The 19,100-nt window shown below is 38.5% G+C and overlaps 1 protein-coding gene across 2 annotated transcripts in view; it reads left to right on the top strand.

Moving 5' to 3' along the window:
• Positions 1-716: 716 nt before the first annotated feature.
• Positions 717-19,100, top strand: part of LOC127424007 (intraflagellar transport protein 122 homolog) — a 98,432-nt gene continuing 80,048 nt past the window's right edge. For both annotated transcript variants that reach the window (XM_051668760.1, XM_051668759.1), the window contains exons 1-7: positions 717-854; positions 1,182-1,248; positions 1,702-1,786; positions 1,878-1,956; positions 11,640-11,716; positions 13,602-13,668; positions 13,760-13,906. In XM_051668760.1, coding sequence (XP_051524720.1) covers positions 796-854; positions 1,182-1,248; positions 1,702-1,786; positions 1,878-1,956; positions 11,640-11,716; positions 13,602-13,668; positions 13,760-13,906 — 581 coding nt within the window. In that variant the 5' untranslated portion in view covers positions 717-795. The remainder of the gene's footprint in view (positions 855-1,181; positions 1,249-1,701; positions 1,787-1,877; positions 1,957-11,639; positions 11,717-13,601; positions 13,669-13,759; positions 13,907-19,100) is intronic.

Below are 19,100 nucleotides of genomic sequence, written 5' to 3'. Positions count from 1 at the left end.
CCTCCAGCAACTTCACAAGGTCCTTTGCTGTTGTTCTAGGATTGATTTGCACTTTTCGCACCAAACTACGTTCATCTTTAGGAGACAGAATGTGTCTCCTTCCTGAGCGGTATGATGGCTGCGTGGTCCCATGGTGTTTATACTTGCGTACTATTGTTTGTACAGATGAACGCGGTAACTTCAGGCATATGGAAATTGCTCCCAAGGAGAACCAGACTTGTTGAGGTCCACAGTTTTTTTTTTTCTGAGGTCTTGGCTGATTTCTTTTGATTTTCCCATGATGTCAAGCAAAAAGGCACTGAGTTTGAAGGCAGGCCTTAAATTACATCCACAGGTACACCTCCAATTCAGTACACCTCCTATCAGAAGCTAATTGGCTAATTGTCTAAAGGCTTGACATCATTTTCTGGAATTTTCCAAGCTGTTTAAAGGCACAGAAGTGTATGTAAACTTCTGACCCACTGGCATTGTGATATATTCAATTAAAAGTGAAACAATCTGTCTGTAAACAATCGTGTCATGCACAAAGTAAATGTCCTAAACGACTTATGTAAACAGGACCTAACTATATTATAAATCGGAATATGGCATTTAACTTGTTTAATAATAATAATTATCAGAATGCTGATTAAGGATGTGCATAATCATAAATCTGAATCTTTTCGGAAGGGGACTTTTATTAAGAAAACGGATCCTTCTGTGGCCGGTTGTGTTTTGTTTCGCTGTAGTGTCAGTCGCTCTGTGTTGACCTGTTGAATTCATGAGGATTTCATACAGGACAGTCATTTATTAACAATGAGAGCTGTTCCCACATGGATAGATAAAGTACACGACCGCGATAAGGTTGAACAATGGTAAGCTGTTTTAGTTTTGCGCTGAACATTAGTTGTACAGCAGTACGGTTGTGGCTAGCAACCGTTGCTATGTAAACAGGATACGCTTCGAGTGCGTTAGCCTGATTGTTACATGTGATTTATGTTGGATTTGTGTTGTTTCTTCACATTTATTCTTTGCACACTTTTCACAAGATATAGTTCATACAGAAACAAGGCGTTCGTCGTTATTCTAGAGCTTTTATATTGTAATGGGAATGCATGGGATTACCTCTAAAATAACGAGCTATTGTGATCATGTGATTGATCATGCTGTGTTAAAACAGGTGTACTGTGTGTGTCTTCCAGCATTTATGATCTCGCCTTCAAGCCGGACGGCACTCAGCTCATAGTGGCAGCTGGAAACAGACTTCTGGTACTTTACCATCTTTTATCATTTCACTGTGTCTCTAAACCTAGTGAGCTGCCTACCGAGAAAGCGTGTTTTTGGGCATCAGACGTGCAGTACACTATTTCAACATTGTATGTTCCAAGTCAACCACATATGCATACATGCATAACATATGCATGTTCCTAACCAGACCTAAGATACCAAAAAAGTGCTGACTCGACCTAAAATGCTGTCTAGATACTGAGCCAATGTGTAACGTTTGTCACACACAGTTGAGTACAAATCTAGAATTCTGATACAAATGAATGTTCATTAAGACGTGGCGAGTATTTCACAGAAGAGTATTTCATCCCAATGCACTCAATAAGACTACATTATCCATTACTTTTCAGGAAAAAAACACTGTACATTTATAGGCATGTTAACTGAATTAGCTTGCATGTTGTTGTGTTTGAGTTATTGTAACGTGTGTTTCAGGTGTATGACACAGCTGATGGCACACTCATACAGCCACTGAAGGGACATAAAGACACTGTGTATTGTGTGGCTTATGCTAAAGATGGTAATGATATCATACGCGTCTGTATGATTGTATGATTCTTGATTCATCATGTAACCTGTCCTCTGTATGAGCGTCATGTTCTGTTCTGTAGGCAAGCGCTTTGCGTCCGGGTCAGCAGATAAAAGCATTATCATCTGGACGTCGAAACTCGAGGGGATCCTGAAATACACGTGAGTTGTATAAAAACAACTGATTTTTACTGCATTTTGTATTTAAATGATTTGTTTGCAGGATTTTGAACTGTATTTCTATTAATGGGCTGTTTTGTTTGTTGTTAGAGTTGAATTTTTCTTCAAGATTTTGACTGAATTCAGTCGTGCCGTTTTGAAACTAGTGTTAAAGGAATACTTCGCCCAAAAATGAAAATTCTCTCATTTACTCACCCTCATGCCATCCCGGATGTGTATGACTTTGTTCTGTATAACACAAATGAAGATTTTTGGAAGAATATCTCAGCTCTGTAGGTCCTCACAATGCAAGTGAATGGTGACCAAAATGTTAATGCTCCAAAAAAGCACAAATCAGCATAAAAATAATCCAAAAGACTCCAGTGGTATAATCCATGTCTTCAGAAGTGATGTGATAGGTGTGGGTGAGAAACAGATCAATATTTAAGTCCTTTTTTTTTACTATAAATTCTCCTCCCTGCCCAGTAGGTGGTGATATGCACAAAGAATGTGAATTGCCAAAAACACAAGAAGAATGTGAAAGTGAAATTGGAAATTGATAAAGAGCTTTTTTGGAGCTTTAAAGTTCTGATCACCATTCACTTGTATTGTATGGACATACAGAGCTGAAATATTCTTCTAAAAACCTTCATTTGAGTTCTGCAGAAGAAAGTTCTGAGGCCTGTACCATGTAGCTGGCTTCGGTGGCTTCCCATGTAAGTTTTAGTTTAATTTGCGCCAATCCTGGGTTTTAGGTGCCATGAAAGTAGGTCAGCCTTTACCAGTGTTCATCTCCATAGTAGTTTAATACAGTAACCAAATTTTAACCATGATATTCATAGTGAAGCCATATTAATAATAAAGGGAAAACAAAAGCAATGGTAGTAAAAATCATAATTTTGTGGTTTGGTAGCACTGTGTGTTTTGCACTGCTGCAGAAATGTGCTGCTGGAAACACTGTGAGAGTATTTTAGTATGGTGTTCCATTCACATTGTTAATGGAACCGAAAGTAATGAAAATCATACGGTTCCTGTATTTCTTAAAGAATTGAACTGGTTCTCGATTCCCAACCATACTGATTGAATTGGTTTAGTTTTGTCAACTCAAAACCGATCCTGTTACCCTAGTTTGTTCAACAAGCATTATGGTAAAGGCCCCAGGGAGTAAATGATGAGGGAATTTTCATTTTTGGGTGAACTATCCCTTTAATACTTTTGTTTCATAATTTGGGTGAATCTCACAAAAACATGTCCACCCTTATATCAAAAGAAACAAATATGGAATTATACTGTATGTAGCATAATGAAAATGTAAGCCGATTTTCATAGCCATTAAAGGGTTAGTAAACCCAAAAATGAAAATTCTCATTCACGCAACCTTATACCATCCCAAATGTGTATGACTGTCTTTCTTCAGCAAAACACATTAGAAAAATGTTGAAGCTCTGTAGATCCTTATAATGTAAGTGTTGGGCCTTATGTATTCAGATAGAAGACAAAGGCAGGCCTAACACAGTCGTAAAACCTGACTGAGGCCCACAAACAGTCATAAATCTTACTGATAAAAATCACGCCAAAATCAAACAAAGGGAGTCCAAAACAGACTACAAATCCCATGAAGCCTTGCTCACTAAAGGATCGAACTCTCAACTCCTATTGGATGAGGCACACAACAGAACACACCTCAACCATGACATCAGCAGGAGTAGAAATACCTCTGAAATGCTTCCTGGATTTGCTTCCAGCAACTTTGTTCGCCATGTATAGACGCAGCTCATCGCTGCTCTCAGGTGTAGCCTCGTGGCACAAGGAAGTAACGTCCGACTTGAAACTGTGGCCATACAATCTCCATCTCGCTGGATGAGTTGAGATTACTCTGTGTTCCACCAAACACTCTAACGGATCCGAAGGAGACCGCTGAGCAATCCGCATCTTCATCCGTTTGCCTGCAGAAGTGAAGAGAGAAAAGATTTTTCTTCCATCTTCAAGTCTACATTTCTGATTTCTCCGCCAGCCCGCCGAGAATCAACAGCCGTACCACCCACCGACAGAGCGAGGAAACGGCCTCCCGTCATCACCCGAGCCTCGAGGAACCGAGTTTGAGTTAAAGGACGGATGAACACACATTCTGCATCCTCATGCGATTCAAGTAAGAGGTTTACGTCTGGGCAGAGATGGAATATTATAGTGTGTTATTCTTGTGTTTCAAGGTTTTTGCTTGTACAGTTTACGGACCGCCATGTCCACTCATTATTAATGCTCAGGGTATTAATTATCACAAATTTGATTTGCTGTATTATGGTCCAACCTCATTGGACTGCTGTGCATTTCCGCCATCGCGGGTGAGACCGGCAAACTGAGTTTATCCATTAAAGGAATCAAAGAACGCGGGACTGTTTACGAGCCGTCCACCGCATCTCTGAGTGATAAACTAACAGCTGCTTTCTCTCCCACGATCGCGAAATCGGCTTTGGGGCAGTCACTTTATTCTCTCTCTCTCTCTCTCTCTCGTACTAACCACACACACACACACACACACACACACACACGTGCGTGCGACCCCTCACAAACATTCTGGCACACATTTTTGGCTCGTAGATAGCTTCGTGCTAAAGCTTAGCTTTGTCCCTAAGCTATCGTACAAGCGGATACACACGGTAACTGGTAGACGCCATTGACTGGTTTCTCTCCGCCCCCGTTCGCGGTCATATTCCCTGGCCGGAAGTCTCGCGTGACATACTCTCCACGAGAGTCACATCCGCCATTTTGTGCGCGTCCCTCCTTACACACACACACACACACACCCTCCCTCGTGTTATAGGATTATTTTGATTTCCATATCTAATCATATCACTGTTTAGTTTGTAGTTGTAAGTTTATTGACTGCATTGTATTAATTATTAATTGATATTACTGCATAAATAAACTTTGTTTATATTACAAAGAGAAGTGTTTTGGTTTGTTTTGCATACGCCTGTGTCATGCTGACGGGATGTCAGTGCTCGGATTCAAGCCTTTATTCATTGTTTTTTCCCTGAAAATCGATATTCTTCGGATGTCGATTTTCCTAAGAAAACAATCTAATATTGAGACTGTTTTACTATCTGGTTATTAGTCCCTGATTCCAGGGTGGTGCCCGTCAATGTTAATCCTTATTAATATTCTATTGATTTTTGATAATTGATAATTATCTTTGATGATTGTTGAATTTGAATGATCAATAAGCTAGTGTTAATTTTAATTAATGTTTCATCGATGTTAACAATTAACGAATATCTTTGATAATTGTTGATTTAAAGGATTAGAAAAAGCTAACATTGATTCTTATCAATGTTCTATTGATTTTAATAATTAATAATTGTCTTTGATAATTATTAATTATTGCTAATAACCAAACCCGCTCCTAAACGTAGTGCACTACGTTTACTGGAGCCCCGTATGAGGTTTTAATGAGTTAGATTCAATTATTTTATTTAATTATTCATTATTAACACTGATCTAAGCAACCAGTAAAGCCCTACATAAGTAAACGGGTGCCATCAGGCTGCTGGCTATTTGACGGTCGAAAAGTCATATTTAGGCAGCATAAAAGAACTCCACGCGACTCCATTTGATCACTTAATGTCTTTGTAGCAAACCGATAGGTTGGTGTAAAAAAAAAATTGCTTCACTGATGCATCGACTGCTGGCAGGATGTAAGCGCTATGGCGCGTTCCAGCGAGAAGTCGAAAGTGTGCGCTTTATATACAACTGATCAACGAACGTCATGCGAGAGTTAGTTCGTTTCAAACAGAAATACAGCACTGACCGGAAGCAACAATTTAAAGTTAAAAACATTTAATTATTGATTTGTTTCTTACACAAACCTATCGATTTGTTCAGAAGACATTCATTGATCAACTGGAGTGGTGTGGATTATTTTATGCTGCCTAAATATGACTTTTAGACCGTCAAATAGCCAGCAGCCGGATGGCACCTGTTTACATGCATTGTATGGACAAATGGAGTTGAAATGTGCTTATAAAATTCTTCACTTAAGTTCTGCTGAAGAAGGAAAGACATACACATCTGGGATGGCTTAAAGGTAAGTAAATCATGAGAATTTTCATTATTGGGTGAACTATCCCTTTAAGACTTGGTACACTGTCACATTGTTTTCATGACAATTAAGCAGATTTCCTTCCTAAAATTGTCATTACTGCAATGCGTCTGTATGTAAAAAAAAAAAAAAAAAAACATTTGGAGTTTTTTGTTCTCAGTGATGATGCTCATCAAATTGTCATAACTTAAATATGGTATATTTTACTTAATACAATGATTATTTTTAAATCAGCATAAATTAAAGGCAGCACAACAAATGCAATTAGGATGTGTAGATACTTTACAATTTAAAATCTTTATTTGTTTTGCATTATAGTATTGACAATACATTTTGTGCATTGTATTTGGGAGAAAATTATGGAGCCCCTTAAGTGACCTTTTGTGGAGAAAAAAAAATCCCAAAAAAACATTCCCATGTGCACGAGAAAACGTTTGTGTGCTCACGCTTTACAATTTCCGGTGTATGAATAACTGGTTTCCTTTTGCATCAGCGCCATCTCAAGGAGAACATGAGTGCATGGGTGTGCATTAATTGATAGATACGTTTTCAACTTGGCCAAAAAGGATAATAGGCTATACTTGCATACATTGTATGGTGCCCATTTATGAGAACTTATGATAATCCTTGTATGTGGCCATTTATATGGATTCATGGTAATCCTGAGGTAAAAAATGCATTAAACCTGGCACCAAAAAAAAAAATGGCACCAAAAGAGACAAAAAATACCCTAGTTCAAAAATGTTGGGGTAAAAAAATGGCCTGGTTTCAATGTTTTTATTTTTACCATCTGAGATCGTTCTTAATCTACTTTAACAGTAGCATTATGGACTATCACATAAAAGGTTTTAATAAAGAATAAAAGAATGACACTGTACATTATTTATAAAAATGTCCCTCATAAAAATAAATAAATGCCCCTGAAAATTAAATCCAGTGGCCAATAATTCACCCCTTTATGGAAAAGTGAATTCTAAGAGTTAAGAGCTTGTAACTTTGAATGCCCTTGGATTTTGCATTTTTATTTTTTGACATCCATTCAGTTTTACTGCAAAGCACGAGCAATTTTGGGTATGACGCATAACAATAATCAGAATAAGTTACATTTTCCTGCTATGACGTGATTCTAGGAATTACTGTTTATTTATCAGTAAGTCAATCATAGTTTCTGTTTTGTTGTTACTTGGGTTACAATTTCAATTTTTATTTGATCAAAATGATTGCGCTCCCTTTTATTTGGTAAAGCAAGTGCGAGTTGAGCGCAAGCAGTACAAGCAGAGATTTGCGAGTGTTTTGAATGCTTTCTCTTATGTCCTAACTCTCAAATGGTGCAGAGAAGTCAATGAAACAGCAGAATGAACCAAATCATTTAATTAAACTTCCCAGCATTGCAGAAGACATTCTAGGAGAGTGTACTCGACTTGTGTGCGTTTAATAAAATCTGTGCGGCACAATGGCAACTCTACTCATTCAGTTGTAGCCTACAATGTATGGTATCGGGACATTTTATCGAGAACGAATTCATGAGCAAAGTAAACTAACCCGATACCAATCCTATAACAAACACATCATTCTTTTGGATGAAGCTGGGCACCATTTGGACACCCCTGCATTAAACCAAAACGAGACGATAAATTAACAGTATGAAATGAAAATTAAACAACAAAACAATTCAAAACCTAATCCCTGTATACATTATACACAGATATGTAAGCTGTTTTATAATTGTCAAATGCAATGTGAAAACCGTAATTGATTTAAAACAAAATCAGTCATTTTATTAGTCAGTGACACAATTTACTGCTGGCATCATCTGACAGTGTTAACAAACATGGCTACTCAGATCTGACCATGTGTTTGCTGCATTACAGTAGGTTACATTTTTTTGTTTTATTTTAACCCCTTTTCTCCCCAATTTGGAATGCCAAATTCCCAATGCACTCTTAAGTCCTCATGGTGGCGTAGTGACTCATCTCAATCTGGGTGGCGGAGGACGAATCTCAGTTGCCTCCGCGTCTGAGACCGTCAATCTGCACATCTTATGTGACTTGAGCACGTTACGGCGGAGACGTAGTGTGTGTGGAGGCTTCATGCTATTCTCCGCGGCATCCATGCACAACTGACCACACACCCCACCGAGAGCGAGAACCACATTATAGTGACCACGAGGAGGTTACCCCATGTGACTCTACCCTCCCTAGCAACCGGGCCAATTTGGTTGCTTAGGAGACCTGGCTGGATTCACTCAGCATGCCCTGGGTTCGAACTCATGACTCCAGGTGTGGTAGTCAGCGTCTTTACTCGCTGAGCTACCCAGACCCCCCTGTAGGCTACATTGTTAAAATCAAATGGCAGGATATACAGAATTAATTAAAATTGAAGCACACAAGAAACTGGCCTAAGTCTTAATTTTCATTCTAAATTGAACAGGAATTGCTTTTCCTAGCGTGACTGTTGGCTAAAATGTACAAGCCTTTTTTATATACATGCACTCACACATATGTGGGAAAGTCTCTTGTGCGCAAATAAATCTCGGGATTATCTTTCCCACAAAGATCACTTAAGGGGCTCCGTTGAAAATATACATAATTATCATGAAAAAAATTATAATTTGTCACAATGGAAAAAATCTTAATGGTTTCTTAAAATAGTCTTCATTTTCTTTAACCAAAGCATGATTACTTATTTCTTTCTCTTGATTAAAAGCTAAAATATATATTGCAGACAAGTTCTTGTTAGGTTTCATGAGGTTCCCCCACTTTTATATTTCTAAGTAAATTGTTTACAATATACTGTATACACTGGTGGCCAAAAGTTTGGAATAATGTACAGATTTTGCTCTTATGGAAAGAAATTGGTACTTTTATTCACCAAAGTGCCATTCAACTGATCACATTGTATAGTCAGGACATTAATAACATGAAAAATTACTATTACAATTTGAAAAAAATAACTTCTTAAACTACAAAGTTCTCATCAAAAAATCCTCCACGTGCAGCAATGACAGCTTTGCAGATCCTTGGCATTCTAGCTGTCAGTTTGTCCAGATACTCAGGTGACATTTCACCCCACACTTCCCGTAGAACTTGACATAGATGTGGCTGTCTTGTCGAGCACTTCTCACGCACCTTACAGTCTAGCTTATCCCACAAAAGCTCAATGGGGTTAAGATCCATAACACTCTTTTCCAATTATCTGTTGTCCAATGTTTGTGTTTCTTTGCCCACTCTAACCTTTTTCTTTTTGTTTTTCTGTTTCAAAAGTGGCTTTTTCTTTGCAATTCTTCCCATAAGGCCTGCACCCTGAGTCTTCTCTTTACTGTTGTACATGAAACTGGTGTTGAGTGGGTAGAATTCAATGAAGCTGTCAGCTGAGGACATGTGAGGCGTCTACAGTGCATCCGGAAAGTATTCACAGTGCTTCACTTTTTCCACATTTTGTTATGTTACAGCCTTATTCCAAAATTGATTAAATTCATTATTTTCCTCAAAATTCTACAAACAATACCCCATAATGACAAGTGAAAGAAGTTTGTTTGAAATCTTTGCAAATGTATTAAAAACAAAAAATGAAAAAAAAAATCACGTACATAAGTATTCACAGCCTTTGCTCAATACTTTGTTGAAGCACCTTTGGTACCAATTACAGCCTCAAGTCTTTTTGAGTATGATGCTACAAGCTTGGCACACCTATTTTTGGGCAGATTCTCCCATTCTTCTTTGCAGGGCCTCTCAAGCTCCGTCAGGTTGGATGGGGAGCGTTGGTGCACAGCCATTTTCAGATCTCTCCAGAGATGTTCAATCGGGTTCAAGTCTGGGCTCTGGATGGGCCACTCAAGGACATTCACAGAGTTGTCCCGGAGCCACTCCTTTGTTATCTTGGCTGTGTGCTTAGGGTCGTTGTCCTGTTGGAAGATGAACCTTCGCCCCAGTCTGAGGTCCAGAACGCAGGTTTTCATCAAGGATGTCTCTGTACTTTGCTGCGTTCATCTTTCCCTCGATCCTGACTAGTCTCCCAGTTCCTGCTGCTGAAAAACATCCCCACAGCATGATGCTGCCACCACCATGCTTCACTGTAGGGTTGGTATTGGCCAGGTGATGAGCGGTGCCTGGTTTCCTCCAGACATGACGCTTGCCATTCAGGCCAAAGAGTTCAATCTTTGTTTCTCATGGTCTGAGAGTCCTTCAGGTGCCTTTTGGCAAACTCCAGGCGGGCTGTCATGTGCCTTTTACTGAGGAGTGGCTTCCATTTGGCCACTCTACCATACAGGCCTGATTGGTGGAGTGCTGCACAGATGATTGTTCTTCTGGAAGGTACTCCTCTCTCCACAGAGAAATGCTGGAGCTCTGTCAGAGTGACCATCGGGTTCTTGGTCACCTCCCTGACTAAGGCGCTTCTCCCCCGATCGCTCAGTTTGGCCAGGCGGCCAGCTCTAGGAAGAGTCCTGGTGGTTCCAAACTTCTTCCATTTACGGATGATGGAGGCCACTGTGCTCATTGGGACCTTCAATGCTGCAGAAATTTTTCTGTACCCTTCCCCAGATCTGTGCTTCGATACAATCCTGTCTCGGAGGTCTACAGACAATTCCTTGGACTTTATGGCTTGGTTTGTGCTCTGACATGCACTGTTAACTGTGGAACCTTATATAGACAGGTGTGTGCCTTTCCAAATCATGTCCAATCAACTGAATTTACCACAGGTAAATCAAGTTGTAGAAACAGCTCAAGGATGATCAGTGGAAACAGGATGTACCTGAGCTCAATTTTGAGTGTCATGGCAAAGGCTGTGAATACTTATGTACATGTGATTTTGTTTTTTTTTTTTTTTTATAAATTTGCAAAGATTTCAAACAAACTTCTTTCACGTTGTCATTATGGGGTATTGTTTGTAGAATTTCGAGGAAAATAATGAATTTAATCCATTTTGGAATAAGGCTGTAACATAACAAAATGTGGAAAAAGTGAAGCGCTGTGAATACTTCTGGATGCACTGTATTTCTCAAACTAGAGACTCTGATGTACTTATCATCTTGTTTAGTTGTACATCTGGCCTTCCACATCTCTTTCTGTCCTTGTTAGAGCCAGTTGTCCTTTGTCTTTGAAGACTGTAGTGTACACCTTTGTATGAAATCTTCAGTTTTTTTCAAGCATTGTATAGCCTTCATTCCTCAAAACAATGATTGACTGATGAGTTTCTAGAGAAAGCGGTTTCTTTTTTGCCATTTTTGGCCTAATATTGACCTTAAGACATGCCAGTCTATTGCATACTGTGGCAACTCGAAAACAAAGACAATGTTAAGCTTCATTTAAAAAATCAAATAGCTTTCAGCTGTGTTTTGATATAATGGCAAGTGATTTTCTAGCACCAAATTAGCAATTTCGTGCTGTTTTTTACATCAGTAATGTCCTGACTATACTTTGTGTTCAGCTGAATGCCACTTTGGTGAATTAAAGTACCAATTTCCTTCTGAAACAGCAAAATCTGTGCATTATTCCAAACTTTTGGATGCCAGTGTAAATATATATTTTACAGTTTTGCTTTTATGATATTTACAGTTGTATTTAAATGTGTGAATTGTGTATTTCAGTCACAATGATTCAATCCAGTGTGTCGCTTACAACCCCGTCACACACCAGCTGGCTTCATGCTCCTCTGGAGACTTTGGTGAGTGTGTGTCTATGTGGGTATGAAGTAGCGATGATCCGATACTGACATTTTAAACCAGATCGGAAATTGGTCCTACGAGCCTGATCCATAATGACAAATGACATAAAAGAACCATTAAAGCACCATTAAGGTAGTCCATATGACTCATGACTTTTATTCAAAGTCTCTAGAAGATCTTTGATAGTTTTGTGAATCTCAAAGGAATGTTTAAGTAAATATATAGTCTGCTTGAGCAGCATGCTACACTGAATGAGCACTGCTCTGCTGACACACACAGCAAACGTGGGGCCCATGATGTGCTGCTATTTTTAGCTTTCAGGGCAATGACTATTATGTGAGCACTAAACAAACTCCATCTCAGATGCTGATGCTCGATATTTCAGTTCGCTTGTAACATCCTTTGAGAACGGCACCGGAGAAGCATTTGACCAGATTTTGAATGAGAAGTGAATTCAACTGCTGTGAACTAGCCTACAAACAAACACACAAGTCTTCCTGCAGTGTTCTGGCAAAATAAAAGCCAGAAGCTTTTACAGTTAAGAAATTACAACTGAGGGGCCTGGGTAGCTCAGCAAGTAAAGACGCTGATTACCACCCCTGGAGTCGCAAGTTTGCATCCAGGGCATGCTGAGTGACTCCAGTCAGGCTTCCTAAGCAACCAATTGGCCCAGTTGCTAGGGAGGGTAGATTCACATTGGGGTAACCTCCTCGTGGTCGCTATAATGTGGTTCTCGCTCTCGGTGGGGAGCGTGGTGAGTTGTGTGTGGATGCCGCGGAGAATAGCGTGAAGCCTCCACACGTGCTACGTCTCCGCGGTAACATGCTCAACAAGCCACGTGAAAAGATGTGTGGATTGACGGTCTCAGATGTGGAGGTAACGGATTCATCCTCTGCCACCCGGACTGAGGTGTCACTACGCGACCACGAGGACTTAGAGCGCATTGGGAATGGGGCATTCCAAATTGGGGAGAAAAAAAAAATTACAACTGAAATATATTATTATTGTATAATGAAATGCTATTAATTTGTAATAATAATAATAATTATTATTATGATTAAAAAATATTACAATAAAAAGGCTTTACAATAAAATGACTACGTTTTAAAAAATGATTGTGTGATTAAAAAGTGGACGGATATCCTATTGCAACTAAAGTGAACCAAAAGGTGATCTGAATCCATTTAAGTCCAGATACAAGTTGAAAAAATGTGTAAAGAGAACGGGCTTCTTTTCTATTGAAGACTTTCAATGAAATTACTGTTAATTTTGCTGCTACATTATCCAGTAGACTAGTTAACAATAGTTTTTCTTAATAGGCCACACATTTTCATCTAATTGTTTTGTTTTTTAAATATATTTCGTAAAGAAATAATGTGTAGTTTGAGGTTTGTGTTTCTTGACACATTAAAAGAGTACTCTAATCACTTCCTCAAAGTGAGGTTTTGATATTCTTAACTGATTGGTATTGGATCGGGATCCATATCGCCTGATACTGAAAGTTCAGGTATCAGAATCTGATCGGGAGACAAAAACTGGTAACGGTGCATCCCTAGTATGAAGTTATTGTTTAAAGTCAACATGAAACACCTATTTAACTTCCATAATGTGAGGTGTTTCAGCGTGAAACAAGATATTCGACAAGCAGTGTGGAACTTGATTTTATTCACAAGAATTATCAAGAAGTGGCATTTGTTTTGGTCATGCTTAAGCAAACAGTTTTTGCATGACAGACTAACAATACCCATGATAGTTTTTAAGAGGAATGGGCCAAAGTACCTTGAATGAAGAATTCTCTGTACTTGTTCATATCTCATATTCTGTCTTGCATCAAAGCTGAAAGTAGACACACTGTATACTGAGATTCTGGAATGACACATGCAGGTCTGTGGTCTCCAGAGCAGAAGTCTGTCTCCAAACATAAAGTGAGCAGTAAGATCACATGCTGTGGGTGAGTGCTGATCATCTCACAGCGTTCAGCATCATCATCACTGTTACACTTTCATTGTGTTCTCATGTGCATTCTTGTATTGTGATGTCAGCTGGACTAATGACGGGCAGTATTTGGCTCTTGGCATGATGAACGGGGTGGTCAGCATCAGGAACAAGAATGGAGAGGAGAAAGTAAAGATCGAACGGCCGGGCGGCTCTTCCTCACCCATCTGGTCCATCGCCTGGAACCCTTCCAAGTAAGATTAGAGCAGCTCAAGTTCACACGTGTTTTAACAGAGGAACCACAGGTAGAGTTCAGCATATTCAGTATGTTCAAATACAGTTATATATTTATTTTTTAAATGTGACTTAAAGGGATAGTTCATCCAAAAATACAAATTCTGTCATCATTTACTCACCCTCAAGATATTGCAGGTGTGTATAACTTTCTTTCTTCACCAGTACACATCTGAAGAAAATTAGAAAAATATCTCAGCTCAGCAGGTCCTTAAATTGCAAGTGAATGAAGATTTCTCTTTTGAAGCTCCAGATATCACAGACAGTCAGCATAAACATCATCCATAAACCATAAAAAATTTTCTGAAGCGAAATGATTGCTTTTGGTGTGAAAAATATCAATATTTAAGTACTTTTTTAACTCTAAATTATGCTTCTGATCTGCAGTGGTAATTGTGTGTGATGTAATCGCATTGGCATTTGAAACACGCGAGAATTGATGCATGTGCATCACAGCCGGTAGATCAGCGCTGTTTACAAGTGAGGAGGAGGAACACTGTACAAAAGCTTGGTTGATTTTGTTTTAGATCTGTATTTATCTGTTTCTTTACTCACAATGGTGCGTTTGTGTGCTTATTCTGGATGTCTCAACCGAGAGGAGAACGTGAGATTCCTTCGGTATCATGGCAACGCGAATACGTCACATGGGAGACCGCTTGGACTCTACCCTCTCATGAAGCTTACCCTCACGTTGGATTATAGTCAAAAAGTACTTAAATATTGATCTTTTTTTGCACCAAAAGTGATCATGTCACTTTAAAAGACATTAATTTAAATGCTGGAGTCGTATGGATGACATTTATGCTGACTGTCTGTGATTTCTGGAGCTTCAAAAGAAAAATCTCCATTCACTTGCATTTTAAGGACCTACTGAGCTGAGATATTTTTCTATTTTTCTTCAAATGTGTTCTGCAGAAGAAAGTAAGTCATACACACCTGGAATATCATGAGGGTGAGTAAATAATGAGAGAATTTTCATTTTTGGGTGAACTGTCCCTTTAAGTGTTCTAATGCTCTTCTGAGCCACTGTTTATTTACTGGATTATGCAGTGATTTTTGTTGGTTGGTTTTTAGTAAAACAAAGTGATTTCAACTTTTTTCTCTTTTTGTTATATGAAGGTCTCATTAAAACTGACTTGGAAGCATTTCACCAGGCCTTCATCATTTACTTTTGGTACTTTTTCAGATGTTTTTTTATGTATAGATTTGACTGTTTTATTCTTGTCCCAGACCCAGAACTTGAATATTAAACTATGAAAATTCATTGTAAAAATACAAATTATTACATGTTTAAAACTCTGATCTTCTAAACAAAGAGTGAAAAACACAAACCATTTTAATATTTATTGGGTGAAAAAGATTTCTATACATTTTTCAAAAATAACGACTGTCCCACAGTTGTGGGGTCATTTCCAGCATACCAAGTTAAAATTTTGCCCCTAATAACGTTTTGTCAAAAGTTAGTGTATGTGTGTCAGTGAAGAGCATGCTTGAGATGAAATATGAGACAAAACAAAGAAACATCAAGGGAAATATCACATGTATGCAGAAGATTTTTGATTGGGCGTCATTTCAACTCTAGCTGTATTATGGCAAATTACACAAGTGTGAAAATATGATTTTATTGTGTGTGTGTGGACATCTTATTTGAAAAGTGTTAAAAATGTAATTTCCATCAGTGTCATTTCCAGCACAGAATTTTATTAAACACAATACAGAATTTGAGTTGAGCTGGAAATGAGACAAAGTCATGAATTTTCATGATTTTCAGAAAAAAAAAAAAAAAAAGCTTCAAACATGATAGAAATCTCCAGTCGTGCATGTACAGACACTGTTAGACATTGTTTATAGACAAATTAAATAAACTAGTGAGAGTGTGAACAATGGCTAAAATAAAACAGGACTTTAATCGAGACATTCACAGTGCTGAAAGTTCTTTACTTTTTGGGAACAGCAAATATCTGTGAATATCCACAGTTTTCCTGAGCAACCACTGTGCGGCACCATGATGATTCTAATTGCCTGTTTTTTTGTTTCTGGTCTCGAGACACAATGTAAAAACTACTAAAACAAGCTGCCCAGACAGAGAACAACAACCATTTAAGTTTTTTTTGGAGTAAAAATTTATTTCAGGCTCAACTTCTGCTGTTGTTGGCTGTCATAACAATTCAAAGTAGTTAATGATATCAACGTAACTAAGTTTGGACCATTGTTTCATGCCATCAAAACACTATAAAAAATGGTCATCTCGACTCTGAAATATCGGGACTATAGAGCCACAGGTATTTTGACCATTTTTACAAATGAATACTTTAAACATCACATTACACGCTAAGAATATACGCAGAGGGGAGTGAAAACACTGGAGACTGGAAATTGAAAACAGTCGAATCGTGGAACAGTTATTATACAACCCCAATTCTAAAAAAGTTGGGACAGTATGAAAAATGCGAATAGAAACAAAAGTGATTTGTAAATTATATTCACCTTGTGCTATATTGAAAGCACTATAACTACACATTATACAATGTTTTACCTTGTGAATTTCATTGTTTTTTGAAAATGTACAGTAATTTCAAATCAGATGATTGCAACGTGCTCCAAAAAAGTTGAGACAGGCGATTTAAGACTAATAACAATTTTACGAGTTGAAATAACAAGGTGATGTAAAAGATGGTGAGGCAATCGTGTCATAGTACTGAATACTGTATAAGGAGCCTCCAAAAACAGCCTCCAAAATCCAAGAGCAAGGATTGTTCAGGACTTGTCAATTTGCCAACAGATGCTTCAGCAAATAATCCAGCACTTTGAGAACAGTGTTCCCCAAAGACAAATTGGAAGGATTTTGGGCATTTCACCCTCTACAGTGCACGATACAGTTAAAAGATTCAAGGAATCTTGTAAAATCTCGGTGCGTAAAGGGCAAGACGAAAACCACTTCTGAATGCGCGTGATCTCTGATCCCTCAGACATCACTGTCTTACAAACCGTCATTCATCTGTAATGGATATCATGAACATGGGCTTGGCATTACTTTACTAAACCTTTATCAGTAAACACCCTTTGCCGCTGCATCCACAGATGCAAATTAAGACTTTACTATGCAAAGGAGAAGCCATACATCAGCACTGTCCAGTAGTGCTGCTGACTTCTCTGGTCTCGGTCTCATCTGAGATGGAAAGTAGAACAGTGGAACTGTGTTTTTTGGTCTGAAGAGTCCACATTTCAAATAGTTTTTGAAAAACAAAGCTGTCGTGTTATCCGGGCCAAAGAGGAAAAGGACCATAGAAGCTGTTATTGGCGTCAGGTCCAAAAGCCAGTGTCTGTATGGGCCAGGGGTGTGCCAGTGCCCATGGCATGGGTAACTTGCACATTTGTGAGAACACCATGAATGCAGACAGATATGTAAAAATTTTGGAGCAACATATACTGCCATACAGCACCATCTTTTCCTGGGATGTCCCTGCATTTTCCAGCAGGACAACTTCAAACCACATACTGCCCAGGTTACAAGTGCATGGCTGTGTAAACAGAGTGTGTGTGTGCTAGATTAGCCTGCCTGCAGCCCTGACCTGTCTCCAATTGAGAATACAGCAGCGAAGACCCCGTACAATTGTGCAGCTGAAGACCTACATAATGGATGAATGCTGGAAAATTCCACTTTTTAAACTTAAACTTGCGTCTTCAGTGCCCAAATGCTTAAGTGTTATTAGAAGAAATGGTGATGTTTCATAGTGGTAAACACTCAACTGTCCCAACTTTTTTGGAACGTGTTACAATCATCTGCTTTGAAATTACTGTACATAAAAAAAAAAAAAAAAACAATGAAATTCACAGGTTAAAACATCATATAATGTGTAGTTGTAGTGCTTTCAGTATAGCAATGGGTGATTATAATTTACAAATCACTCCTTTTTGTTTTTATCATTTTTTTTATACTGTCCCAACTTTTTCGGAATTGAGGTTGTAGTATAACTCAAGCTCCTGTGAATTTGCAATGCTGCAGTAAATTCATTGGAGGGGTGCAGTTTGTTCATGAAACACGAGGGGGAGCTGTTGCACTTAATAATTCAAGTAATTCTTGTTCAGTTCTGCACGCTGATACCTGAAGTGCTTCAGTAGTGAAACACAGATGTGATGCTGCTGTGCAGATACATCTATTAAGTGGTAACATAGGTAGAAACTTACTCCTAGAAGTGCCTAATTTGTAGTGTTTTCTAGTCAAACATCACAATTACTATTGCTAGTGCTGAGGGTGAGAGATTTAAAAAGACCTGCAATGTTTGTGGAACAGACATGAATGAAACCGCAAACTGTACAGCTTGATGAGAAGTGTGTTATTTTCTAAGTGACAAGACTTGCACTTGGTAGGCGATTTAACAGGGTGATAAAAAAGGCCCATAGACTTACATTGAAAGATGGACCCGAGCCATATCTGGAGAGCAGAATATCAGAGAGACTTGTGCTCTTTTGGCTTGGGCCAGCAAACAACCGCCCAGAAGACCATTACAACTGCATACACAAAGAACAAACAAAATTAAATTATTTTTTAGTTAATTTCTACAACCAAGTTCACTGCCAAAAAATTCAGGTTGTGTCAACCACATTTACATTAAATCCATGTAGTGTGTCCAGAACCAAACTGAACAACTAGTCGTCACTCTCTTTTCATAGTGAATGCTTTTAAAATAGCTATTGGGTGAAACTGTTGTCATGCATGTACAGTTGAAGTCAAAAGTTTACATACACTTAGGTTGAAGTCATTAAAAATAATTTAACCACTCCACAGATTTAATATTAGCAAACTATAGTTTTGGCTAGTCATTTAGGACATCTACTTTGCACTTGACATGAGTAATTTTTCCAACAATTGTTTACAGACAGATTGTTTCACTTTTAATTGAATATATCACAATACCAGTGGGTCAGAAGTTTACATACACTAAGTTAACTGTGTCTAAGCAGCTTGGAAAATTCCATAAAATTATGTCAAGTCTTTAGACAGTTAGCCAATTAGCTTCTAATAGGTGTACTGAATTGGAGGTGTACCTGTGGATGTATTTTAAGGCCTACCTTCAAACTCAGTGCCTCTTTGCTTGACATCATGGGAAAATCAAAAGAAATCAGCCAAGACCTCAGAAAACAAAATTGTGG

This window comes from Myxocyprinus asiaticus, chromosome 33 (assembly GCF_019703515.2).
Source record: "Myxocyprinus asiaticus isolate MX2 ecotype Aquarium Trade chromosome 33, UBuf_Myxa_2, whole genome shotgun sequence".
NCBI classification, from domain to species: Eukaryota; Metazoa; Chordata; class Actinopteri; order Cypriniformes; family Catostomidae; genus Myxocyprinus; species Myxocyprinus asiaticus.
This window is presented reverse-complemented; position numbering and strand designations above follow the sequence as displayed.